The sequence below is a fragment of the Ictidomys tridecemlineatus genome, chromosome 14, assembly GCF_052094955.1.
Source record: "Ictidomys tridecemlineatus isolate mIctTri1 chromosome 14, mIctTri1.hap1, whole genome shotgun sequence".
Lineage (NCBI taxonomy): Eukaryota > Metazoa > Chordata > Mammalia > Rodentia > Sciuridae > Ictidomys > Ictidomys tridecemlineatus.
This window is the reverse complement of record NC_135490.1, coordinates 856,159-883,973: the sequence shown is the minus strand read 5'-3', so window position 1 is coordinate 883,973 and position 27,815 is coordinate 856,159. Positions and strand designations below refer to the sequence as shown.

General features: G+C 57.8%; 1 protein-coding gene across 13 annotated transcripts in view; it reads right to left on the bottom strand.

Annotated features, from left to right (window-relative positions):
- Positions 1–27,815, bottom strand: part of Dlgap2 (DLG associated protein 2) — a 653,188-nt gene that overhangs the window by 219,298 nt on the left and 406,075 nt on the right. For 11 of the 13 annotated variants that reach the window (XM_078030719.1, XM_078030713.1, XM_078030712.1 and 8 more), the window contains one exon: positions 2,383–2,415. Coding sequence is in view for 11 of the 13 variants with exons in the window: in XM_078030713.1 (XP_077886839.1) it covers positions 2,383–2,415 (33 nt within the window). In the remaining 2 variants the exon portion in view is untranslated. Of the gene's footprint in view, positions 1–2,382; positions 2,416–4,617; positions 5,015–27,815 lie in introns of those variants that run through there. The other 2 variants (XM_078030707.1, XM_078030708.1) reach the window with 1 other exon arrangement.

Genomic DNA, 27,815 nt, shown 5'->3' with positions numbered 1-27,815 from the left:
CTTCAGGTGGACCCACACCTCCAGGACTCACAGCTGGGTGACCTCTGTATTTTGAATCAAAAGAAAGACGCCCGTAAATAGCAGCAGATCCAAAAGCATCACCCCTCATAGAAACAGTCCTCCAGGTCTCAGGAGCTTGCAGTATAGACGGGCAATGGTTTGCTTGTATGTGGAAGTTCCTGTCTACCCTTTATAACGCTTAGAACTTGGGGTACCCTGAAAACCAGGACCTGCCACTCTAGGGCTACAGCTGTAGGATTCTGAGGCCTCTGGGGTCCTATAAATGGCCCTTCTTGACTCATTTGCTCCACAGGCATTATTCTCTGGGACAATGCCGATCATCCAATCTTCACTGAGGAACTCTCTCCACCCACCCTGCAAGGCACAAGGCTGCTAACAGCTTCAAACATGGGGGACAAACGCTGGTGCTCAACTCGGGACCTCAGGAGCTGCTCAGTGTCCAGGCCTGGCCCTGACCCCTCCTGCACAGAGGGTCTGTAAGCTAGCTAAGAGGTGCTGCCGAAGCAATGACTGAACCAAAGCAGATTCCATATTCCGCTCCCTGCACCCAGCCAGCTCTCAGACTGATTCCTTAAATGATTTAAAACGTATGAATATTCATCTGACAGTGAGTCTCAAAGACAAGGCAGAGCGAGGCAGCCCTTCGTGGCTGTCTGATCTAGAGCAATTCTGCCCGCATATCTGAGCCCCAGGAGGCCCCAGGGCACGTGTCACCTCAGGGAGCAGGGGAGGCAGGAGCAGCCAGCCCACTGCCCTCATTCCATGCCCCACAGACCCCCACCTCAGCCGGACGGTCCTCCTTGCCCCACGGTCTCCTCTGGCCAGGCAGCCGGGCTCCTTCTCCGGGGATTCGATGCATCCTCTAGGGCAGTGATGGCCACCCAGGGTCCCTGTGAGGCACTGCTGAGGTGGGTGGTGTGCAGATTAAACCAGGGCAGGGGACAGGCGCCCCAGGCCACCAGGTGGGCATGCTGCTGGGATGACTCAGGTGTGGGGCTGGGAACCTGGAGCAGAGCCACCCACTCCTCTGGGTACCAGTACACTGCAGCATCTCGGGTCAGCCCAGGAGACCGGTGGACTTGGGCTCCACATGACTGCCCAGAACCTTCACAGAAATGGCCCCACACCCACCGTGGTGAGTGCCCCGCGGCCTGCAACCCCCGCCTCAGCATGATTCACCACACTTCACTGCCACCCAACAGCACTGAGCCACGTGCAGTGGGGGACGATCCGCGTAGCAGTTATCAGGAGCAGCAGATGGGACCGGCCTGAGGACACATGTCCACTTCTCCAGCACAGGAGCACCCGGAGCTTCCCACAGGGCATGGACAGCCAGGCAGGAGGCCCAGCCAGCACACGCTCCTGAGTGGGAAAGACAGGAGCAGCCATGGGGCAGACACCGAAGGACACAGACAGTGGGGGACCTCACAGCTCACATCTGCCTTGGCACCCCCAGGACCCATGCCCCCACCCACAGTCCCCATTCTGAGAAGCCCTGAGTCCAGCCACAGAGGCTTTGTGCAAAAGAGAAGCTCGCGACATTAAGGTGTGGGCTACTGACTCCACCCAGTTACCTCCCAGGTGAGGAAACCACGTGTGGTAGAATTTCCAAGTTAGTCTGCATTCTCTTTTTTCTCATTTTCGGGTAAGATCTAGGTGGCTCCAAGCTGCACTGAGCAAACTAGTCCCCGGAGCCGTTCTGCGGGAGCTTGGGCACCCGCAGGCAGGCCGGGCCAGGCTGTCTCCCCAGGCCCTGGGACTGCCTGTTTCCAAACCCGTTGGCCTCTTTTTGCTGAGAGCAGACTCAGAACCAGAACCCAGCTTAACTGGAGTCACCGCCCTGGGGCAAGAGTTTGCATATTCCTTCGTGCCCCAATCCTGCATTGAAACCCTGCAGTCTGGCTTTTGCTATCTTGGAACATAGCTAACAAATGGTCAGTTCAAAGACCCACTTTCAAGTGTGCCCTGGACACTCCAGACTCCGGCTGGAGTTCAAACTCCGTCAACGGCCAGGGACGGCCAGCAATGGCCACATGCCACTCGGTTCCAAACGCCAATGTCCCTGGCACCTTCAGTAATATATTTAAAGCCAATAAATATGTTTTGATATCTATTATTTGTAGAAACATGGCCAAAATTTGCAAATCAAAAACAGAGAAAGAAAGAAAAGAAGGGATTGCCGTTGGCTGTGGCACTGGTGCTTCCCCGCCCAGCGCTCAGGGCCTTACCTGACTTCACTCAGTTTCCATCAACACCACAAAGAACACCCTTCTCTAAGGAGCCCCAGCTTCCGTCCACACCCATGCAGCCTCACCCCCGGGCGTCCCCACCTGAGCAGGTGGACAGGGCAGGAGTACTCACCTTCCGGCTCCCCGCAGAGGGTGCACTGCGACTCTGCAACAGAACAGAGAGAAGGGTCACTCCCGGAGCGCAGCCTCAGGGCCCATCACACGCACAGCCACACGCCGCAGCTCCACGGACGGGGAGCAGCTGGCCACGCCAGAGTCTGCAGACCTCGGCAGACACAGCCATCCCGCCCTCGCACTTCAGCAGGCTTTCCCCAGAACCACCCGACAGATGTCTTCTGTGTTACATTGCATTAAAGTAATGACCTCACCCTACCACAGGCACAGGCCCCGTCAGATACACTGCCGTCCCTGCGCCCGGCTCAGCACACTCAAGCTACTTGACGGAAAAAGAATGGTCTATTTCACCATTTAATTTCAATATTTAAATTTTACTTCCTAAAACTCTGTTGAATCTCCTTTCAGACACATGAATTATGAGCAAAGGTAAAACGTATTTTGGTAGAAACACTAAAATCTACAATATGGGTGGAAGCCTCCACAAAGAGGCCCTTGGCTTCACGTTCGGCTCCACAGAACCAAGGAAGGTGCCGGCACCGTGACCTTGATCCTCAGGCTGTGAGACACAAGGGCACAGAGGTGGGAGGGAGGCAGGATCTGGCCACTGTCGCCTCTCCTGTGGGACTCTGGGGCAGGGGACCCTGCAGCCCTGACCCAGGCACAGTGATGTTCCCCGCAGGGCTGGGAGGAATCAAGGAGCCCGTGTGTCCACTGTGACGGCAGCTGGGACGGTCCTGGCCACACTGAAGACCCCTGCTCCCCCGGGCAGGTCCTACCCTCATCGGGGTCCTGGAGAGCAGGGTCAGGCAGCCCAAAGGGTCAGCAGGGCACAGCAGAGATGGCACAGCAGTGAAACTCCAGGAGGCACGGCCCGCGCTGCAGTCACACCCTCCCTGCAGAGCTCACCTGGGAGCTGCCGTCCGGCCAGTGAGCTGGGGTTTCCCAGAGGTGGGAGAACGCACCAGGGGACGGAGCCACGGGACACCATAATCACGTGGCCACACCATAGCCTGCCTGTTTGGCCATGTGGCCACATGGGTGCAAGATACAGCACAACCACCCAGGTGCCTTGGGACGGCAGGACAAGGTGACAAGTGACTGCATGACGTGTGACATGACTACAACACTGTCACATGACTGGACGTCACTGCCCACAACCTGACTCCTCGTCACCAGACTGAGATCTGTGTGACGTGGGGTCTGGCGCTCACATGCTACGTACCCAACACAGGACCCGGAGGAAAGCTGCCTGCATCTCACTGTGACATGGTCCTGTGTCTACAGCTCACTGGGTGTTCAGGGAGGGCCTCTCGTGGGCCAGCGAGGAGCAGGGGCCACGCTCTGCATCACATCATGGTGACCGGCAGTGAGTTGAGCAGCGGGTAGAGGCCAGCAGGACGAGAGCAGGCTCACAGCACGTGAAGGTCCTGAGGTGCCCGCACTGGGCCGCACTGGGCCACCACCAGGACCGCTCCCTTGTGGGGGGTCACCCCATTAACACGCATGACTATGATGGCCACTGCCCTGGAGGCTCCTGTCTCCTCAGGGTCACCTCCACTCGGCCCATCCACTCAGCCATCTGGCATTGCCTGCCCTCGGGGATGCTGCTGGGGCCAGCGGAGGACCCCTCTGCTCTGCAGACCCCCTGCCGAGGCCAGGCAGTGCCAGGTGCAGGCGCAGAGCTGCAGCCCCTCCTGGGCCAAAGTGCTCTCCAGAGCCAGATCCTGAAGGTCATGCTTGACTTTGGGACAAATTTGGGGGGCAGAACTGACCTTCAGAATAAGCTCAACCTAGAAGAGTTCAATGATTTATTGGAATCTCTGGGGAAAACAGCATCCTGTTATTACTCAATCCAGATATATTCTCTGGGCCCACAGAGTAAATACAACCCAAAGGTAAATGCTCTCCCACCGACCATCCACTGACTGTCCGTTTGCATCTGTGACCGTGGACACTGCCCATGACACTAATCTCGTCCCCCCACGACAGCTCTGTGAACCGCCGGCATTCTCAGTCCCTCCTTCAGTTAGAGGGAGAGATACCCATGAGACGGGTGACCTGCCTGTGGCCAGTCACGGGCCATGGAGTAGGCCGAGCAAGGTTCTGGCAACGTCCAACCTGTTCTGCCAGCAGACCACTCTGTACCCTCTCCCACCCATCAGAAATGACAAGGGCCACAGAGCAGGGTTCCAGGGCAGCCTCTGCCACGGCCTAGGCCCACGGGACTCACCCGAACGAGTGGTGCGCGCACACAAACCGAGGGCAAGATGTACACCTGGGCACAGGCAAGGTGCCTGGGCAGGACCAGCCACCCAGCTCCACGGCGGCCAGTCTGCTCTGAAGTGCATGCTCAACGCTAAGAACCCTCCCGTCCCCAGATCCACAAGGACAGGACTGTCCTTTCCCATCAACTCAGCCGCTCCCAGGAAGGGCAGCAGGGAACCATGTGCTAATGTAACTCCTGGTTTCTGAGTCTGTCCCAGTTCAGTCTCTTTGATGTCATAAGCCACCACATCAGCCCCTCTCCCAGGACCCCGAGGTGCCCTGGGGCCATGCTGGTGCCACTGCTCATCTGTCTTCACGGCTGCGCGTGTCAGGCCATCTGCCTTCATGCCTCTAAGTACCACTCGTCTGTGCCCAAGAGGCCCCAAGCTTCGGGTTCCAAGGCCCACATGCTGCCAACGGTGTGCTCCCGGCTGAAGCCCAGCATGCCGTCCTCTGAGACACGGGCTCCCAGTCCAGACCCGAAACCTCTCCCTTTTTCCTACAAGAAGCCACGCTCACCCAGCCTCACCCGGAGGCCTCCAGGTGCCTCTGCCCAGGTTCCCGAGGCCCAGGCACCACTGTTTCTGCCAGTCTCTGAGTCAGCACCCTGCATTGTCACCAACGTGAGCCATCAAGAGCACAGAGCATTCTAGAACGAGCTTCAGGACATGCTAGTGGTTTCCCGCACCTAGCTCTGCCCACTCACTGCCCAGCTGGTCCAGCCCAAACCCTCTGTGGGTCCAATCTAAATCAGGGCATGTGAGTGCAGGTGCCCTGGTTCCTGGTTGGTCTGGGCACGGGGGCCACTGTCTGGAGCCCTCACCCCAGCAGCAGCCCTGTGCACACAGCTGATCAGGGCAGAAGCACGAAGACTGATTCTTCTCTGACACCTCTTAAACACTAACTCCAGAATTTGCAGCACCTCTGCTTGCCAGCACCACTGCAGCTGCCCAGCGCCCCGTGCCCTGTGCCTCCAGCACCCCTGAGTGACTTGAAACCACACACGTGGCCACGCCTGGTCCTCTTCTAGGCCCCTGGTGTTCCCCCTCATGTTCAAAGAGAAGCTGCTGCCCCTCGGCACCTCTGCTTTCAGCCCCACTGCAGCTGCCCAGTGCCCGGTGCCCTGTGCCTCCACACTCCCTGAGGGACTTGAAAGTACACACGTGGCCACACCTGGTCCTCTTCTAGGCCCCTGGTGTTCCATCTCATGTCCAAAGAGAAGCTGCTGCCCCTCGGCACCTGCAAAGCCCCAAGCTTCAGAGCTGCTCCCCGCCAGAGTATGGGCCCATGCAGAGTTGGGGCTCCATCCCAAGTGGGAGAGTGGCTGGCCCCCCTTTTCCCTCTGGAGCGTCCTCTGAACCTCAACACGGGTGTCTCTGTTCAGTGAAGACCGTGCTGCACAGACCCCTCATCTGGGGGCGTCCCTGCAGCCTCTGGGGAGCATTCTGCATTTTCTCACAGGTCCTGCTCACCTCCACCTCCTACGCACTTGGCTGCAGGCACCCCAAAGCCGGAACCTGCTCTGATGAGGGGACTCGTCAGACCCGAGACCCTCCAGAACGGGTTAACTAAGTGTGGAAGTCGACTCCCACCATGAGGACACGAAGCCGTGGGATCACAAGCACCAGGACTTCATCCATGGCTCTGCCAGGCAGGGGCGGGTGGCTAGGACATTGGCTGAGATGGACTCAGAGACGGACAGGAGTAGCCTGGGCAGTGGAGTAGCCCAGGAGCCTGCCTTCCCTGCATCGGATCAAGCAGACCAACACTCTTCCTCCCTGCAGGTCCTGGGGTCCTCTGAGTTGTGGCTCTGTGAGGTCTCCACCCTTCATTCAGGAGCCCTGAGGACATCGTGCCCAGCTGGCCATGCACTGGGGCACCACTGATCTCCCTGCTGCTGAGAAAGAGGAGGTTTCCAAGAGTCATATCTCACGTTATTGGTTCCTGTCCACCAGTCTAAGAATGCGACCTCCTGTTGCATTTGTGCTACCAACGACGCCCACCCTGAGCCGTCCACCCACTACTCCCACAGGCTTCTGACTGTAGGCATACGTGGAGTGCACATGTACACACACATGTATGTGCAGCTAGACACACAAATGCACATGCTCGTGTCACCTATTACTACAGATACTGTGTGTATCTGCAACATGAATACATGCAGATACATCCTATGTACATGTAGATCATACATATGTGTCTCCTGCGTACACGCCTCACACGAGCAGACTGGCAGGTGTGGAGAGGGGTCATGTGGATGAGATGTGTGTGCTGTGAGCTCACGAATGCCTGTCGACGTTTCCTAGAGTAGGCGTTTCTATTCCCTGCACACTCTGCCTGCCACACCCAGAACACGGACGGTGGCCTCGGGAGACCTGACCTACTTCTCCTGTTGCAGTCAGATGAAGGACATGTACTGAGAGGCCCAGGTTGGTGTAGCCCAGGTGTGGCTGGCCCAGGGCACATGCCCTCTGGGGGCAGAGACAGGAAAAGGCCTGTCGGAGGCTGCTCCAGGGGTTTCCGGTTCCCTGAGCCTGAACACTTGCACCAGCACATGGGCATCAAATGCCCTTCCCTGACCTTGGGGGTCCTTTCTTTGATCCAAGTGTCAGCAAAATGCCTCTCATTCCTGAGCCTGTCTTCTGCTCTTGGCTGGGACTCAGTGATGGTGGGAAGGCTCAGGGCTCACCCCTGGTGTGACTCAGCACCTGCACGGAGGCCGTCAGCCACAGTCAGGTTTGGGTCCACTGTTTGCTGGGCAGAGAAAGAACCCCACGCAGAAGTCTTGGCAACAGGCCCTAGGCATGGCTGTCACACGCTGTTTTACTTGAATCTGTGTTTTCCGTTTGTTGACCTGTTTTTCCCATTTTTCTCACTAGTAGGCAGAGCACAAAGTTGAAAGGCCGTTAAACCTTCTTGTAAATGTAAGGTCTTTAGGAACAATTTTTAATTTATCTTTCAGTTTTCAAAGAGAATAAGTCTGCAATCGCTTTAGACTCTACAAAATATTCTAAATTAGCTAGAAACAGAGTAATGTTGGAAGCTTTGTCTCCAGTTCTGAAAAGGCTGGAATTAATTCAAAATGTGGGCTCCCAAGACCACACTGACCTTGCAGCCTCTGGAGAGCTGGAAGAGCCCCGGTTCAGGGCCCCGCCTGTTTCCTGGTGGGCAGAGGGCAGGAGACAGGAGGAGCCTGCTGCCCCCGGGCAGCCACCGACGGCCAGCAGGCTACCAGCAGAAGGGCAGAGGGTGCCGTGGTGGGCTTTGGAGCGGTCAGTGCACTCAAAGGCATGGTCACTTCCAATACCTGCAGATACAGCCTATGTGCACGTGCGGTGTGGACAGAACTGAAGGGAGTGGGCAGTATCTCCACACTTCCCGATCTGACTGTCTCCAGAACTCCGAAACCGTGGTCGGGGGCCGCTCCTGAATCCCTCAGTTTTATTTGAGCCAATTACCCACATCCTGAGCATTGAATTGATGAGAAGTTAGGGGATTTCAAAGCAAGAAGCAGATGCCTGCAGGATCCTCTCCGTGACACATTTAAGATACTTAGTAGCCAAGTACACTCATTGGAGTTGAGAGTTAGTTACTGATTGCCCGTAAAGTAACAGGAACAATTTTAACAGAAATTTTAACAGGCCTGGCTCCTGAGTGGATCTTATCAGGGACAAGGCCTGGTCCCCTCCTCCAAGTGAGGGGGACGCCCAAGCAGACAGTGCTCCTGCCCGCCAGGCACCTGGCCCCGCTGTGTCTGTGTGCACTAAGATCTGCATGTCTTTTTTCCCGGTTCTGCCTGGGAGGCGACTAATGATTTTTAAAAAATAACAGCTTTTTTCAGATGTCACTCACTCACCACATAATTTCCTCATTAAAATGGGAGCTCCTAAGTCCCATGTTCGACAATATGCTACAGAACAGCGCTACCGCTGCCACATCAATTTAGAACGCTTCCACCACCCGACAACAAGCCTGTGCCTGCCTGGTGGGTCAGGCCCATCCCCCCTGCCTGGGACCCTGCTTTCTGGGTAGGTTTCCTTGTGCGGAGCGTTTCTCAGGGTGGGTCCTGCAGCGCTCCTGTGACTAGCTCCCGTTGCATGGCCGAGGGTCTCCAAGGCTCGACAAGGTTGCTGCACACACAGGCTGCACCTCTTCTCGTGGCGAGGCTGCCCGTCAGGTGGGCAGAGCGAGAGAGCTCCTCATCCCCGAGGCGGTAGACACTGCACCACTTCCACTCCTTGAAGAATGATGCCTGACCAACTTTCCTGCACAAGGTCCTGGGTGGTATGCTCCCTTCTGTTGGGGACACACCATGACATGGAGTTCCTGGTGACATGTGACTCAGTGTTTGACCCCAAAGGATGCACCATTTCCAGTCCCAACGTAGCACAGGAGGTTCCCGGCTTCTCCACTTTGGCCAGCACCTGCTGTTGCTGGTCTCTGGTTCCTGCCGGGAGAAGGGTGTGAAGTGGCGCCATGGTGCTTTCCGCTGAACTTCCTGCAGGCTGACCACCCTGCAGGCGAGCCACCCTTCTCTGGAGAAATGCCCTTGGAAGCCCTTCGCCTGCCTTGCTTGCCTGTCTTCTGGAGACCGACAATCCTCACTGTCCTGAGAGTCCTGGTGAGTTCTAGATCCAGGCCTGTTTAGATGACGATTTACAAGGGTGTGCCCCGTAGTGGGGGTGTGCCTCACTGTATGATGCTGACCTCCCGCTCCTTCGGGTGGGGCTCAGCCACTGCACCCTCCCTCACCCTGCTTTTGGTGTCACAGCTAAGAAAGTGTGACACCTCGAGGTCATGCAGACGTGGTGCCGGGCTGCTTTAGGCCACGCCCTCTTACGCTCAGCTCTCGGTTTACTTTAGTGGGTTGCACCTGTTTTCTGAAGTCCTACTCACTCTGATTTACTCTAAACGTGGGGTCTCCTGGGAATCAGCCCTCAGTGCACCATGTCTGCTCCCCGCCCCTCCGGCATGTTTCCACCGCACCTTTCATAACACTTTACTCTCATTGTATCCTGATTTTCTTCTTCCTCCCTCAGGAGACTGTATCTCTGCATCTTTAAAGCTTTTAAGTCACATGCTCAGTCAATATCATCCAACTTGATTGAAAATGGCCTCTAGTGCACCATTCACTCCACAGTGATTCATGAAGCACCCCTACTGCGCGCTGTGTGCCGTGGCAGGCATCCAAGTGTAGACAAGTATGCAAGAGGGATGAGTGCACTCTGCAGCCATCGTGGGAACTCCAGCACACCTGTGCACACCTGGAGCTCAGGTTCTTGTGGGGCAGAGGGGCTGGTGCAGGGAAGGCCAGGTCCCGTGCAGGGATCTGACCTGTGTGCTTAGAAACAGCTCGTGTCCAGATGCACAGCTCACTCCTGCAGGCTGGGAGCTGTTGGCGAGCTGCACAGTCAGCAGGGGTGAGGGAGACTCTGGTGGCAGGTGGGTGACTTGAGAGCAGGAATGGCAGAGGGGATGTGACGTCAGGTGCAGTAGGACCAGGGTGACCTGAGTGGTCAGGCTCCATGCCAGCGGCTGTGACAAGTGGGAGGGGGCCTGGGTTGACTTAGAACTTCTGTCTGGGGAAGTAGAGAGGCCACACAGGGAAGCCCAGTAGCTATTTAATTACTCTGCTTTTCAAAATAATGAGAGGAAAATAGAAAATACTTGATTTCACAGTTTTATCATGAGAGAGAAAAATAAAAGGAAGTGGGGGTGCTTTACCCAAATAACAACACGACAATTGCTAAGAAAAGATTAGAACTGCAGGCTAAATGCATAAACCCCACAACATCTAAGCTGAACACACCTTTTCAGAGCAAACTAATGTCCAAATACCAAGGTCTGCAGGGAGCCGGTCCTCCTTGGGAGAAGCCCAGAAGCCGCCCGGGCCCTGTCCCCAGGTCCTGGCTGCCCTCCAGACAGAGCCAACTGGCTGTCATTGCTCTCTGAAGGAGGAAAACTTGGGATACTTTCTCAAAGCCACGTGGCCAGCAAGTGTCACTGTCCAGGAACTGCAGTGTGCCTTGCCAAGAACTGGCTCAGGGCAACTTGGCAAGGGTAACGGCTCAGGGCCACCACCTCCCATGGCTGCAGCTGCCCCTTCCCAGGATGAAGCATGGGGCAGTGAGACCTAGGAAACAACCAGGGCTACAGGGCGTGAGCCCGTGCAGACACCACAGTGGCAGCCATACACACAGATGCCAGGTGCCTGGGGAAGAGCATGCAGCGGGCACCCATGGGAGCTGAGGGCTCGGGCTCCCACCCTGAGAGGCCGAGCAGAGGTGTTTGCCGTGAAGTGCTCTCCTCCTCCCCGCTCCCTGGAGACTGACTTTGCAGGAACCCTGGAGCAGCACCACCTCGCCCCACGCAGAATGCTAGAGCATCTCTCATGGAGCCATGGACAAGCAACTTGGACACAGCAGGGCGAAACGGGAAGCAGCAGCCCTGGTTGCCTGGGCCCAGGATGGCTCCCCAGAGGAGCATACTCAGGTGACGGTGGAGGCAGGGGAAGGGTGGCTCCCCCAGGGCCCCTTCTACCCACAGGTCAGATGGCTGTACGGCAATCCAGGGATCAATGACAATCACACCCTGCACCCGCAGACTGCCCCGTGGCAGAGCACAGACATCCAGGGATCAATGACAATCACACCCTGCAGCTGCAGACTGCCCCGTGGGAGAGCACATCCAGGAGGAGGGCTGAGCTGGGGTCAGGACTGCATCCCCGCAGGGCTGGGTACAAGGGGCGGTGTCCCGAGAGGATGTTTCATAAGCACGTGGTGTCCATGTAAGACAGAGTGAACCCAGCCACATCCGTATTTCCCCACTACAGAAATGTGCCAGGGCAGCAAGGTCACCGGCCAGGGGACTGACAGGCGGGCCCAAGCCCTGAGTCTGCCTGGCAGGCACTGTCTGTGCCCCCCTGCAGCCCCCCCACTCAGGTCTGCAGCTCCACCTCCCTCCACACAGTCGGCAGCTCCGCAAATTGGATAAACGAATTAGCACTTCCACGTTAATTAATTTCCTGTTGCTTATATAAGCTGTGAGATTTCTGTTCTTGTGATGGTCCCTTTAGGTAAGTTTATCTGCTAACAAATTAAATCCCATTACACCAAATTACACTGGAAGTCAACCTGGAGAGCCAGTCAAAGGCTTGCCTCCACCCTGGCCCTGGATAACCTCCTGCCGTGAAGAAATAAGGGAGGGAAGGCTGGTGACTGAGGTGCCCCATCCCAGGAAACTTCAAGGAGGGTGGACAGGAAGCCGCTCGGAGAGCCGGGCCCACCACCTCTTCTCCACATCTCTGAGCTGTGGGGAGCCCATCAGACAAATGAGCCGGAACAGCCGGGCTCCTCCCCGGACACAGGTGACACCAGGGTCACCTCTTGCTCTGAGACGTGGCATCACACAGGTGATCTGCGTCACCTCCTTTGGCACTGTGGGGCAACAGAGAAGAGCAAAACCCACAGGCACGGAGAAGAGCCTGCCCTTGAGGGGTCCCGGGCCACCCTGCCCACCCTGCCCCATGTGGGCATCCCAGGCAGCCATACCGCTCCAGGATAGAGAGCTCCCCCCCCCAGCAGCAGCTCAGCGGCCCAGGGTCAGGGGCTGTGTGCACCCAAGATCACTCAGACCAACACAGAGCCTCAGCCGCTGAGTTTCACGAAACTTCCAGGGAAGACACTCTGTAGAATCTCTGCACCAGCAGGCCCAAGGTCAGCTCAGATCGCTGAGGACACAGTGGGTTTCACTCTGTGCCTGACTTGGACTCCTGCAGAACTGAAGCCATCTGCTGAGGGCGGGGCTCATTGGTGGAGTCCTAACCCATGACCTCAGGAATTCAGAACACGACTGCCTGGGAGAAGGACCACTGCGGGTGGACACAAGGATGCGGGCAGCCCCTGAGCCACACCGCTGGGTAGCTAAGAGGGGACCGGAGACACACACCCCAGGGGAACCCATGTGGACTGTGGATGACCTTTCATAAGAACAGGAACTGATGTGGACAATGTTATTCCATGATGTGTGGAACAGCAGTCCTCAGGCTGTGCCTGCCCTAGTGACTCCATGGTGTGCAGAACAGCAGTCCTCAGGCTGTCCCTGCCCTGAGTGACACCATGATGTGTGGACAGCAGTCCTCAGGCTGTGCCTGCCCTAGTGACTCCATGATGTGTAGAACAGCAGTCCTCAGGCTGCCCCTGCCCTGGTGACTCCATGGTGTGTAGAACAGCAGTCCTCAGGCTGTGCCTGCCTGGTGACTCCATGGTGTGTGGAACAGCAGTCCTCAGGCTGTGCCTGCCCTAGTGACTCCATGGTGTGTAGAACAGCAGTCCTCAGGCTGTGCCTGCCCTAGTGACTCCATGGTGTGTGGACAGCAGTCCTCAGGCTGTGTCTGCCCTAGTGACTCCATGGTGTGTGGAACAGCAGTCCTCAGGCTGTGCCTGCCCTAGTGACTCCATGGTGTGTAGAACAGCAGTCCTCAGGCTGTTCCTGCCCTGAGTGACGCCATGGTGTGCAGAACAGCAGTCCTCAGGCTGTGCCTGCCCTAGTGACTCCATGGTGTGTAGAACAGCAGTCCTCAGGCTGTGTCTGCCCTAGTGACTCCATGGTGTGCAGGAACAGCAGTCCTCAGGCTGTGCCTGCCCTGGTGACTCCATGGTGTGTAGAACAGCAGTCCTCAGGCTGCGCCTGCCCTAGTGACTCCATGGTGTGTAGAACAGCAGTCCTCAGGCTGTGCCTGCCCTAGTGACTCCATGGTGTAGAACAGCAGACCTCAGGCTGTGCCTGCCCTAGTGACTCCATGGTGTGTAGAACAGCAGTCCTCAGGCTGTGTCTGCCCTAGTGACTCCATGGTGTGCAGGAACAGCAGTCCTCAGGCTGTGCCTGCCCTGGTGACTCCATGGTGTGTAGAACAGCAGTCCTCAGGCTGCGCCTGCCCTAGTGACTCCATGGTGTGTAGAACAGCAGTCCTCAGGCTGTGCCTGCCCTAGTGACTCCATGGTGTAGAACAGCAGACCTCAGGCTGTGCCTGCCCTAGTGACTCCATGGTGTGTAGAACAGCAGTCCTCAGGCTGTGCCTGCCCTAGTGACTCCATGGTGTAGAACAGCAGACCTCAGGCTGTGCCTGCCCTAGTGACTCCATGGTGTGCAGAACAGCAGTCCTCAGGCTGTGCCTGCCCTAGTGACTCCATGGTGTGTAGAACAGCAGTCCTCAGGCTGTGCCTGCCCTGAGTGACTCCATGGTGTGTAGGACAGCAGTTCTCAGGCTGTGCCTGCCCTGAGTAACTCCATGGTGTGTAGAACAGCAGTCCTCAGGCTGTGCCTGCCCTAGTGACTCCATGGTGTGTAGGACAGCAGTCCTCAGGCTGTGCCTGCCCTAGTGACTCCATGGTGTGTAGAACAGCAGTCCTCAGGCTGTGCCTGCCCTAGTGACTCCATGGTGTGTAGGACACCAGTCCTCAGGCTGTGCCTGCCCTAGTGACTCCATGGTGTGTGGACAGCAGTCCTCAGGCTGTGTCTGCCCTAGTGACTCCATGGTGTGTAGAACAGCAGTCCTCAGGCTGTGCCTGCCCTAGTGACTCCATGGTGTGTAGAACAGCAGTCCTCAGGCTGTGCCTGCACTAGTGACTCCATGGTGTGTAGGACAGCAGTCCTCAGGCTGTGCCTGCCCTAGTGACTCCATGGTGTGTAGAACAGCAGTCCTCAGGCTGCGCCTGCCCTAGTCACTCCATGGTGTGTAGGACAGCAGTCCTCAGGCTGCGCCTGCCCTAGTCACTCCATGGAGTGTAGAACAGCAGTCCTCAGGCTGTGTCTGCCCTAGTGACTCCATGGTGTGCAGGACAGCAGTCCTCAGGCTGTGCCTGCACTAGTGACTCCATGGTGTGTAGGACAGCAGTCCTCAGGCTGTGCCTGCCCTAGTGACTCCATGGTGTGTAGGACAGCAGTCCTCAGGCTGTGCCTGCCCTGAGTGACTCCATGGTGTGTAGGACAGCAGTTCTCAGGCTGTGCCTGCCCTGAGTAACTCCATGGTGTGTAGGACAGCAGTCCTCAGGCTGTGCCTGCCCTAGTCACTCCATGGAGTGTAGAACAGCAGTCCTCAGGCTGCGCCTGCCCTAGTGACTCCATGGTGTGCAGAACAGCAGTCCTCAGGCTGTGCCTGCCCTAGTGACTCCATGGTGTGTGGAACAGCAGTCCTCAGGCTGCGCCTGCCCTAGTGACTCCATGGTGTGTAGAACAGCAGACCTCAGGCTGTGCCTGCCCTAGTGACTCCATGGTGTGTAGAACAGCAGTCCTCAGGCTGTGCCTCCCCTAGTGACTCCATGGTGTGTAGAATAGCAGTCCTCAGGCTGCGCCTGCCCTAGTGACTCCATGGTGTGTAGAACAGCAGTCCTCAGGCTGTGCCTGCCCTAGTGACTCCATGGTGTGTAGAACAGCAGTCCTCAGGCTGCGCCTGCCCTAGTCACTCCATGGAGTGTAGAACAGCAGTCCTCAGGCTGTGTCTGCCCTAGTGACTCCATGGTGTGCAGGACAGCAGTCCTCAGGCTGTGCCTGCACTAGTGACTCCATGGTGTGTAGGACAGCAGTCCTCAGGCTGTGCCTGCCCTAGTGACTCCATGGTGTGTAGGACAGCAGTCCTCAGGCTGTGCCTGCCCTGAGTGACTCCATGGTGTGTAGGACAGCAGTTCTCAGGCTGTGCCTGCCCTGAGTAACTCCATGGTGTGTAGAACAGCAGACCTCAGGCTGTGCCTGCCCTAGTGACTCCATGGTGTGTAGAACAGCAGTCCTCAGGCTGCGCCTGCCCTAGTGACTCCATGGTGTGTAGAATAGCAGACCTCAGGCTGTGCCTGCCCTAGTGACTCCATGGTGTGTAGAACAGCAGTCCTCAGGCTGTGCCTCCCCTAGTGACTCCATGGTGTGTAGAATAGCAGTCCTCAGGCTGTGCCTGCCCTAGTGACTCCATGGTGTGTAGAACAGCAGTCCTCAGGCTGTGCCTGCCCTAGTGACTCCATGGTGTGTAGGACACCAGTCCTCAGGCTGTGCCTGCCCTAGTGACTCCATGGTGTGTGGACAGCAGTCCTCAGGCTGTGTCTGCCCTAGTGACTCCATGGTGTGTAGAACAGCAGTCCTCAGGCTGTGCCTGCCCTAGTGACTCCATGGTGTGTAGAACAGCAGTCCTCAGGCTGTGCCTGCACTAGTGACTCCATGGTGTGTAGGACAGCAGTCCTCAGGCTGTGCCTGCCCTAGTGACTCCATGGTGTGTAGAACAGCAGTCCTCAGGCTGCGCCTGCCCTAGTCACTCCATGGTGTGTAGGACAGCAGTCCTCAGGCTGCGCCTGCCCTAGTCACTCCATGGAGTGTAGAACAGCAGTCCTCAGGCTGTGTCTGCCCTAGTGACTCCATGGTGTGCAGGACAGCAGTCCTCAGGCTGTGCCTGCACTAGTGACTCCATGGTGTGTAGGACAGCAGTCCTCAGGCTGTGCCTGCCCTAGTGACTCCATGGTGTGTAGGACAGCAGTCCTCAGGCTGTGCCTGCCCTGAGTGACTCCATGGTGTGTAGGACAGCAGTTCTCAGGCTGTGCCTGCCCTGAGTAACTCCATGGTGTGTAGGACAGCAGTCCTCAGGCTGTGCCTGCCCTAGTCACTCCATGGAGTGTAGAACAGCAGTCCTCAGGCTGCGCCTGCCCTAGTGACTCCATGGTGTGCAGAACAGCAGTCCTCAGGCTGTGCCTGCCCTAGTGACTCCATGGTGTGTGGAACAGCAGTCCTCAGGCTGCGCCTGCCCTAGTGACTCCATGGTGTGTAGAATAGCAGACCTCAGGCTGTGCCTGCCCTAGTGACTCCATGGTGTGTAGAACAGCAGTCCTCAGGCTGTGCCTCCCCTAGTGACTCCATGGTGTGTAGAATAGCAGTCCTCAGGCTGTGCCTGCCCTAGTGACTCCATGGTGTGTAGAACAGCAGTCCTCAGGCTGTGCCTGCCCTAGTGACTCCATGGTGTGTAGGACACCAGTCCTCAGGCTGTGCCTGCCCTAGTGACTCCATGGTGTGTGGACAGCAGTCCTCAGGCTGTGTCTGCCCTAGTGACTCCATGGTGTGTAGAACAGCAGTCCTCAGGCTGTGCCTGCCCTAGTGACTCCATGGTGTGTAGAACAGCAGTCCTCAGGCTGTGCCTGCACTAGTGACTCCATGGTGTGTAGGACAGCAGTCCTCAGGCTGTGCCTGCCCTAGTGACTCCATGGTGTGTAGAACAGCAGTCCTCAGGCTGCGCCTGCCCTAGTCACTCCATGGTGTGTAGGACAGCAGTCCTCAGGCTGCGCCTGCCCTAGTCACTCCATGGAGTGTAGAACAGCAGTCCTCAGGCTGTGTCTGCCCTAGTGACTCCATGGTGTGCAGGACAGCAGTCCTCAGGCTGTGCCTGCACTAGTGACTCCATGGTGTGTAGGACAGCAGTCCTCAGGCTGTGCCTGCCCTAGTGACTCCATGGTGTGTAGGACAGCAGTCCTCAGGCTGTGCCTGCCCTGAGTGACTCCATGGTGTGTAGGACAGCAGTTCTCAGGCTGTGCCTGCCCTGAGTAACTCCATGGTGTGTAGGACAGCAGTCCTCAGGCTGTGCCTGCCCTAGTCACTCCATGGAGTGTAGAACAGCAGTCCTCAGGCTGCGCCTGCCCTAGTGACTCCATGGTGTGCAGAACAGCAGTCCTCAGGCTGTGCCTGCCCTAGTGACTCCATGGTGTGTGGAACAGCAGTCCTCAGGCTGCGCCTGCCCTAGTGACTCCATGGTGTGTAGAACAGCAGACCTCAGGCTGTGCCTGCCCTAGTGACTCCATGGTGTGTAGAACAGCAGTCCTCAGGCTGTGCCTCCCCTAGTGACTCCATGGTGTGTAGAATAGCAGTCCTCAGGCTGCGCCTGCCCTAGTGACTCCATGGTGTGTAGAACAGCAGTCCTCAGGCTGTGCCTGCCCTAGTGACTCCATGGTGTGTAGAACAGCAGTCCTCAGGCTGCGCCTGCCCTAGTCACTCCATGGAGTGTAGAACAGCAGTCCTCAGGCTGTGTCTGCCCTAGTGACTCCATGGTGTGCAGGACAGCAGTCCTCAGGCTGTGCCTGCACTAGTGACTCCATGGTGTGTAGGACAGCAGTCCTCAGGCTGTGCCTGCCCTAGTCACTCCATGGTGTGTAGGACAGCAGTCCTCAGGCTGTGCCTGCCCTGAGTGACTCCATGGTGTGTAGGACAGCAGTTCTCAGGCTGTGCCTGCCCTGAGTAACTCCATGGTGTGTAGAACAGCAGTCCTCAGGCTGTGCCTGCCCTAGTCACTCCATGGAGTGTAGAACAGCAGTCCTCAGGCTGCGCCTGCCCTAGTGACTCCATGGTGTGCAGAACAGCAGTCCTCAGGCTGTTCCTGCCCTAGTGACTCCATGGTGTGTGGAACAGCAGTCCTCAGGCTGCGCCTGCCCTAGTGACTCCATGGTGTGTAGAATAGCAGACCTCAGGCTGTGCCTGCCCTAGTGACTCCATGGTGTGTAGAACAGCAGTCCTCAGGCTGTGCCTCCCCTAGTGACTCCATGGTATGTAGAATAGCAGTCCTCAGGCTGCGCCTGCCCTAGTGACTCCATGGTGTGTAGAACAGCAGTCCTCAGGCTGTGCCTGCCCTAGTGACTCCATGGTGTGTAGAACAGCAGTCCTCAGGCTGCGCCTGCCCTAGTCACTCCATGGAGTGTAGAACAGCAGTCCTCAGGCTGTGTCTGCCCTAGTGACTCCATGGTGTGCAGGACAGCAGTCCTCAGGCTGTGCCTGCACTAGTGACTCCATGGTGTGTAGGACAGCAGTCCTCAGGCTGTGCCTGCCCTAGTGACTCCATGGTGTGTAGGACAGCAGTCCTCAGGCTGTGCCTGCCCTGAGTGACTCCATGGTGTGTAGGACAGCAGTTCTCAGGCTGTGCCTGCCCTGAGTAACTCCATGGTGTGTAGAACAGCAGTCCTCAGGCTGTGCCTGCCCTAGTCACTCCATGGAGTGTAGAACAGCAGTCCTCAGGCTGCGCCTGCCCTAGTGACTCCATGGTGTGTAGGACAGCAGTCCTCAGGCTGTGCCTGCCCTAGTGACTCCATGGTGTGTAGAACAGCAGTCCTCAGGCTGCGCCTGCCCTAGTGACTCCATGGTGTACAGATCAGCAGTCCTCAGGCTGTGCCTGCCCTAGTGACTCTATGGTGTGTAGAACAGCAGCTCTCAGGCTGTGCCTGCCCTAGTGACTCCATGGTGTGTAGGACAGCAGTCCTCAGGCTGTGCCTGCCCTAGTGACTCCATGGTGTGTGGAACAACAGTCCCCAGGCTGTGCCTGCCCTGAGTGACTCCATGGTGTGTGGACAGCAGTCCTCAGGCTGTGCCTGCCCTAGTGACTCTATGGTGTGTAGAACAGCAGCTCTCAGGCTGTGCCTGCCCTAGTGACTCCATGGAGTGTACAACAGCAGTCCTCAGGCTGTGCCTGCCCTAGTGACTCCATGGTGTGCAGAACAGCAGTCCTCAGGCTCTGTCTGCCCTAGTGACTCCATGGTGTGTGGAACAGCAGTCCTCAGGCTGTGCCTGCCCTGAGTGACTCCATGGTGTACAGATCAGCAGTCCTCAGGCTGTGCCTGCCCTGAGTTACTGCATGGTGTGCAGAACAGCAGTCCTCAGGCTGCACCTGCCCTGGTAACTCCATGGTGTGTAGGACAGCAGTCCTCAGGCTGTGCCTGCCCTAGTGACTCCATGGTGTGTGGACAGCAGTCCTCAGGCTGTGCCTGCCCTGAGTGACTCCATGGTGTACAGAACAGCAGTCCTCAGGGGACAACTGCCTGGGTGAGTCTGTTTTGTGAAGCAGTGGTTTGCCATGAGCCACTCCATTTTGAGTCCATATGCCAAGGTGCAATGACTCCACATCTTGTTTAAACAAGTAAACAGCCACCACCTGCCCAGCACAACCATAAGACACAGAGTTGTGCCAACTCATCCAAGTAAATCAGGTGCATCTGGACACACCGTATCAGAAACATCAGATAATCCACCCCCCAGGGCAAGCATACAGAGGTGCCCCCACGTTTGGACACCGTGAAACCTATCCCTGTCAACTGCTTACCTGTCAGGAGCCTCACCCAGGAAAACTGCCACAGCAGTGAACCTAGCAGAGCAGGGATTCTCCCACCTGTGACAACCACGCATGGCCCACTCCACGCTGACAGCCAGCTGATGCTCTGAGACTGAAACTGCTCACATCCAGGTCCTCGGCCTCGACCCCCTCTGGGAACCGTTCCTGAAACCCTTGTCTGCCCACCCAGGCACTCCTGGACCCTGCACTCCTGCCTCTCCTGTGCCTGGCTCAGCATCCTGCAACCCTGCAGTGGCTTGGCCCTTCCTGAGTCTCTCTGTGACCTGTTTTCTATCACTGTGTGAAGTAGGTGTGGCTTGTGTGTTTCAGATTCTAGATATTAAGGTTGGAACACAAGAACCTGCGACTGCCCAGCTTGGGACTGCCAGGCGACCCTCGTGTGCCCAGAGAACTGCCCCTGATGAGAGTGCGGAGCCCACAGTTAAGTCTGTTCGCGGCACAGCCTGCTCCTGAATGCCCAGCCAGAGGACGGGCAGGGCCAGGTGCAGCCGTGGGACTCTGCGAGTCAGAGCTGCACCCGGCATGGAGATGGCCCCTCTGTCCTGGCCCTCAGCACGCACCTAGGGGTTCAGCAGCCCTGCCACTCACATCTGCCCCCCTGACCAGGACCCATAAGGGCACCTGGGAGGAGTTTCCATGGCGATGGGGACAGCCTGCTCTCCTGACACTTCAGAGGAGCCTAGGTGCTGCCCTCACAGTCCCGCCAGATGGACAAAAGCACTGGATCAAAGGCACCTGGTTGCCAGCCCCAGCTGGGGCCTGTCCTGGTACGCCAAGGGCCTCCTCATGGTCACCATGTGCCACGCAGAACAGTGTCCCTTGCAGGGGATGGAGAGGAGCCTGTGGGTTCAATGCCACTTCCATGTGTCCCAGGTCGGGTGGCTTGCTCTTCCCGGGAGCACCCTGTGTGTTTATTTCCTAGGGTGGCCCAGGAGGGTGGCCCAGGCGGCGGCTCCATAGGCACTCCGTGGCCTCCTGTTGACCCAGACCACGCCTCTGTGCATGGTCCACAGGCAGAGAGCTGGGGGCCTCGCAGTTCTGGGGCCCAGGGTGGCCTCAGGGTCTTGGGAGCCTCTCCTAATCTTGCGGCCAGTTGTGCCTCAGACACTCCGCCAGCCCTGGCTCTGCCACCCACCCTGGGTCCCCAGGCAGCGTGACGTGTGTGCGAGTCAGCACACAGCTCACACGTGTGTCCACGTGGCCTGTGGTGGCCCGTCAGCACTCAACCCAGCTGTGGCTGCGTAGTGTCCACGTGTGCTCTGGCGCTGTGTGTGGACAGGGGTCACTCTGCCCCGCCCCCGTGAGGAGAGCTGCGGGAGCACGTGTCGTGGGGCTGGCTTGGGCTCTGGCTTGTGCCCTTTCGTGCCGACACCTGGGAGCGACTGCCCTACAGCAGGGCCAGGCTAGTAAGTCTCTGTGGACCGCCAAAACCCGCGCGGCTTTCCACAGTGCAGACAGGCCCAGGTCCCGCCAGCTGCCCATACGGGCTCCAGTTCCCCGTGCCCGCAGCCTGCTGTCCTTGGAGGAGGAGGGGCATCTCACGGTGGCCTACACTGCCTTCTCCACGGCCCAACCGCCTGGACCACCTTGCCCCAAACTCAGTGGCCAGGCGTTAGCCCTTTCTGGGGAAATGTCAAGCGGGTCTTTGCTCCATTTCCAACAGGACAGTCCTGGGGTGGTCGGAGGCGCGGGTTCCGAGGGACGCTGCCTCGCGGCTCTCCCGCCCTTGTGAGGCAGTGGCCACGGCTCTGCTTTCCTAGGGGCTCCAGCCGCGTGAGTCGTCCTCCTCCGCAGTGAGTAGGACGTCTGACGCCTGTGGTCATCTTCTGAGAGAACCAAGCCTGCCTCCGCTGACCCTCTTGCTGCCCTTGCCTGTGTGTTGCTGACCTCTGCCCGCCTCCTCCACCGGGCCCTTGTGCAGATGGAATGAAACCTGGGGAGTGAGCAGGTAGAGGCTGTCGAATCGGCCACAGAAAGGTGCCGCAGCTGTCCCTCCTGCCATCCTCAGCTGGCCACAGGCCCGCGGTGAGGCTGAAGGGGTGAGGTGTCCACCGTCCCCCATTTCCCTGTGGCTCTGTGAGGGCACAGACCCTTGTTCCCCTACAGTCCACTCTGCCACCAGATGCCTGGAGCACACGCGGCTCCCAGAGATGGTCATGGCCTCACTGAATCTGCCTCCTACTGGATTCAGGGAGCCAACCTGGAAAGGACATCTCGTCACGAGAAGACCCCACTCCTGGTCCCTCATATCCCCACAGGGCTGGTGGGGCTCAGCAGGGAGATGCAAGACGCCAACACAGTACATCCACGTTGTAAATCCTGCCTCCTGTTCAACTAATCTTTCCCTAAATGACCACAGGCTAACCACCCTACTGCACTCGGAAATGTGGGCTGTCTCATAAGACCCTCCCTCGGGGCCACAGGGATGATTTATAGTTGGGACTCAAGTGCAAACAACTTTTGTTCTTCCTTTTCAAAATTATTGGGTGAATCCAAATAAACCAGTGCTACATTGTTGGTGCTTAAGCCACATATAATTTTTGATAAATCATGTTTTTTTTTAAATTTTGTTTTGGTACCAGGGGTTGAAACCAGGGCCACTTAACCACTGAGCCACACCCCCGGGCTTTTGTTGTATTCTATTTAGAGGCAGGGTCTTGCTGAGTGGCTTAGGGCCTTCCTAAGTTGTCCAGGCTGGGTTTGAATCTGCCATCCTCCTGCCTCAGCCTCTCAAGCTGCTGGGATAACCGGTGCGCACCACTCTGCCCGGCATGAATCATGTTCTAAAGAAGGGAGGCAGACGACACTCCATGGGGCCGTCCCGTCCAGCAGCCCTTCTCTGTACCGACCCTTTCTTCGGCTTTAACCGTCGTCTGGTTCAGGAAGGAGAGTGTCACCCACCCACCGACTGCTCCGGGTCTTCTCTCTGGACCCCGAGTGGGGCTCTGGCTAGACCAGCAGAGCTACGGTTCTCCGCCATCCTGGAAAGGCGAAGGGCGTCCTCGTGGTTGGCCCAAGCCTGCCCTTTTCTCTCTCTCTTTCTTTTTTCTTTCTTTTTTTTTTTTTTTTTACCACTTTCTATCAATTAGGACAGAGTAGAAGTTTCTCGGATGGTGTTGTTACTTTCTTACCAAGTTCAGGGAAGAAAGCTCTGGTGGGGAGGGCCTGGCCATGCCCAGCAGTGAGAATGGATGGCTTGGCCACGTGGGATCATCCAGTGCAATTGGGGGAAAATCAAATTAAAAATCAGAAGTTAAAAGCCTATTTAGGCCCAGCCCAGAGCACGGGGTCGCAGCAGGCGGTGCGGGTGGCGAGCTCCTGTTGAGCGGGAGGCAGTTTGGGGGGAATACTGTTCTGCAGGGTCACTGGACTTTCTCCCTGCTCACATGGCCAGGTGCAGTGCTGCCCCTGCAGATAGGCTGAATACCAGGGTGGAGGCTCTGCTTCAAAGCCAGACTCCTTCCACAGTGGTGGGAAACAGCACCTGCAGTGACCCCGGCCCTCAGGCCCACCCAGGCCTGGCCTGCAGGAGCAGCAGCCAACACACCTCCACCTGCCTTTCCTCTCCTGTGGGCCACTCCTCCCTGTCCCCATCGACTCTGTGGCTGGGTCTGCAGCAGGGGTGCCCACACTGCTGTCTCACAGCACGCCTCTTAGTGCCAGGGCCACCCCAGGCCTTGGCACTGGCCTCCTGTACCCTCCACCCTGACCCCACGTCCCCCACTTCAGGAGAGACCCAGGAGGAAGTGGGCAGTGGGGTGGGGGCACCTGCCGAGGGGAAGGGGCCACTCTGTGTCCTGCCACTGTGCTGGGGGAGGCATACGCCCCTCGCCAGACTAAGGTCCTGGGTGTGACAGGCCAGCAGCCCGGTGGCCTTTGGTTCCCCAAGAATACGAGGTGCAGCTGGAGTCCAGCAGGAAACACCAGGAGGTGTAAGAATGGCCTTCGACCCCTCCTGCAAGGATGCTGAGCCACCCAGAGAGCTGGGGAGACAGCCCAACTGGACACACAGATGGGGACACAGGGAAATAGACAGCAATCCCCAGGAGAAACCAAAGCGAGGAAGACGTTTTCTAGCACTGAGCTTCAAGGCCAAGTCTGGCCCTGCCACTGTGGACGGCCTCAGGTCCTTCCTTGTGCAGAAGGGACCCAGTGGGGTCTGTCTGGTGATGGAGGTAGCCACAGGGCCCTGTCTGCTGCAGAAAGCCCCAATGGCATGTTGCCCTTGTGTGACGATCAGCCTGCCTGTCCCTCCCAGAAGCACCTGGGGCAGGGAGGCAGGACACACAGCCTCATCCCAAGGGACAGGTACACACCGAGCACAGGGATCCCTTCGCTTCTGTTGAGAGCCACAGCCAAAAGGGCCCCAGCAAACTTCCAGCTGCCAGCTGATGATTGGCTCACAGCGGCCCCAGCAACTTCTAGCTGTCAGCTGATTGGCTCCTCTGCAGTGATGCTCATTGGGCTGTTTCCCTGTCCTTTCAGACCACGGAGCTGATCACTGGGGGACTTTTTTGGCTCTGCCCATGTGACCCAGCCAATCAGCCTCAAGAGCAGGAGGAGTGGGAGAGGCTTGTGGAAGCCGGTGGTGGCAGTTGGGCTCTGAGGGATTTTCCCTGAGGAGCTGTTTTGTTTGGCGTTTGTAGTTCTAAAAATAAAGTTCGTTTCTTTTGACAAGTGGCTCCTGAATTGTGCCCAGCCAGACTGCGGCAAGCTTCACCCAGGTGTGGTGGCCACTGTCCACTGGACCAACCTCCCACCAGGTCAGAAAGGGCCAGTCTCAGGCAGAAGTATCTAGGGTCAGACTGAGGAGTGGCAGGAGCTGGGCAGCCCCTGGGGAAGGCTGGGAAAGGAATGCAGTGGGCAGGGGGCGATCCAGTTCCAAGAAAGCCAAGGAGTCAGGTAAAGGGCCCCAGGGAACCTAGCATTGCCAGCCACCTGCCCGAGGTGGGCGCTGTCCAGGACCAGGGGCTGTGACGCCTCTGGGGCCCCATCCAGGCAGGACCAAAATAGAGAGAAAAATCTCCCTGTTAGTTTATGAACCAACTTATCCTGCTATTAAACACTGAGAGGTGTTATGAAAAAATACTTATCAAGGTTACCACTGAGATGAAGTAATGATTCAGCAACTTAACATTCATGATGCAGACACCACCGAGAGGCCGTCTGAAGATAAAGGGAGCTGGGGCATAGGAGATGGAGGGATCTGGAGCATCTGGAGATGGAGGGAGCTGGGGCATCTGGAGATGGAGGGAGCTGGGGCATCTGGAGAGGGAGGGAGATGAGGCATCTGGAGATGGAGGGAGCTGGGGCATCTGGAGAGGGAGGGAGATGTGGCATCTGGAGATGGAGGGAGCTGGGGCATCTGGAGATGGAGGGAGCTGGGACATCTGGAGATGGAGGGAGCTGGGGCATCTGGAGAGGGAGGGAGATGGGGCATCTGGAGAGGGAGGGAGATGGGGCATCTGGAGAGGGAGGGAGCTGGGGCATCTGGAAAGGGAGGGAGATGTGGCATCTGGAGATGGAGGGAGCTGGGGCATCTGGAGAGGGAGGGAGCTGGGGCATCTGGAGATGGAGGGAGCTGGGGCATCTGGAGATGGAGGGTGCTGGGGCATCTGGAGAGGGAGGGAGCTGGGGCATAGGAGATGGAGGGAGCTGGGGCATAGGAGATGGAGGGAGCTGGGGCATAGGAGATGGAGGGAGCTGGGGCATAGGAGATGGAGGGAGCTGGGGCATCTGGAGATGGAGGGAGCTGGGGCATAGGAGATGGAGGGAGCTGGGGCATAGGAGATGGAGGGAGCTGGGGCATCTGGAGATGGAGGGAGCTGGGGCATCTGGAGATGGATGGTGACCTGGGGCATCTGGAGATGGAGGGAGCTGGGGCATAGGAGATGGAGGGAGCTGGGACATCTGGAGATGGAGGGAGCTGGGGCATCTGGAGAGGGAGGGAGATGGGGCATCTGGAGAGGGAGGGAGATGGGGCATCTGGAGAGGGAGGGAGCTGGGGCATCTGGAGAGGGAGGGAGATGTGGCATCTGGAGATGGAGGGAGCTGGGGCATCTGGAGAGGGAGGGAGCTGGGGCATCTGGAGATGGAGGGAGCTGGGGCATCTGGAGAGGGAGGGTGCTGGGGCATCTGGAGAGGGAGGGAGCTGGGGCATCTGGAGATGGAGGGAGCTGGGGCATCTGGAGATGGAGGGAGCTGGGGCATAGGAGATGGAGGGAGCTGGGGCATAGGAGATGGAGGGAGCTGGGACATCTGGAGATGGAGGGAGCTGGGGCATCTGGAGAGGGAGGGAGATGGGGCATCTGGAGAGGGAGGGAGATGGGGCATCTGGAGAGGGAGGGAGCTGGGGCATCTGGAGAGGGAGGGAGATGTGGCATCTGGAGATGGAGGGAGCTGGGGCATCTGGAGAGGGAGGGAGCTGGGGCATCTGGAGATGGAGGGAGCTGGGGCATCTGGAGAGGGAGGGTGCTGGGGCATCTGGAGAGGGAGGGAGCTGGGGCATCTGGAGATGGAGGGAGCTGGGGCATCTGGAGATGGAGGGAGCTGGGGCATAGGAGATGGAGGGAGCTGGGGCATAGGAGATGGAGGGAGCTGGGGCATAGGAGATGGAGGGAGCTGGGGCATAGGAGATGGAGGGAGCTGGGGCATCTGGAGATGGAGGGAGCTGGGGCATCTGGAGATGGATGGTGACCTGGGGCATCTGGAGATGGAGGGAGCTGGGGCATAGGAGATGGAGGGAGCTGGGGCATAGGAGATGGAGGGAGCTGGGGCATCTGGAGATGGAGGGAGCTGGGGCATCTGGAGATGGATGGTGACCTGGGGCATCTGGAGATGGAGGGAGCTGGGGCATCTGGAGATGGATGGTGACCTGGGGCATCTGGAGATGGAGGGAGCTGGGGCATAGGAGATGGAGGGAGCTGGGGCATCTGGAGATGGAGGGAGCTGGGGCATCTGGAGATGGATGGTGACCTGGGGCATCTGGAGATGGAGGGAGCTGGGGCATCTGGAGATGGATGGTGACCTGGGGCATCTGGAGATGGAGGGAGCTGGGGCATAGGAGATGGAGGGAGCTGGGGCATAGGAGATGGAGGGAGCTGGGGCATCTGGAGATGGAGGGAGCTGGGGCATCTGGAGATGGATGGTGACCTGGGGCATCTGGAGATGGAGGGAGCTGGGGCATCTGGAGATGGATGGTGACCTGGGGCATCTGGAGATGGAGGGAGCTGGGGCATAGGAGATGGAGGGAGCTGGGGCATCTGGAGATGGAGGGAGCTGGGGCATCTGGAGATGGATGGTGACCTGGGGCATCTGGAGATGGAGGGAGCTGCAGGTTTCTAGGATACCAGAGATGGAAGGTGATAGGACATCTGGAGATGGAGAGTGCTGGGGCATCTGGAGATGGAGGGAGCTGGGGCATCTGGAGATGGAAGGTGACCTGGTGCATCCTGGAGATGGAGGGAACTGCAGGTTTCTAGGATACCAGAGATGGAAGGTGATGGGACATCTGGAGATGGAGGGTGACCTGGGGCAGCCTGGACATGGAGGGTGCTGTGGCATCAGAAGACAGTTGCTGTCTTCACAAGGCAACAGGATCTACTGGATCTCAAATACACAGTGAGGAGGCCTTTGACAAAAGTCCACCTCAAACCTTTGGTGTTAGTGGACTGATTTAGGCTGCTGGCTCCTGTGAGTAGTCCACTGCAGCCATGTGGACACCCAGTGGGCCCCATGAGACAGCTAGTCAGCAGTCTTCCAGAATCAAAAGGAAGCCACTCCTTTACTTGCAGGTGTTGTGATTTTCCTTCTAGGAAAACCCAGAGACCTTTAGAAATAAGCACCCAGAATGTGAAGGTGCTGGACCCTCATTCGCATTGTAGAACAAAAGAGCTCCATGAATACATCCCTCTCCCACAGCCACAATGGCCTCCAGGGGAGCTACCTTGCAAGAGGGACCCCTGAGCTCCCAGAGGAACGTGAGTCTCCCAGGGCGTACACATGAAGGGCTGCATGGCGGAGAGACA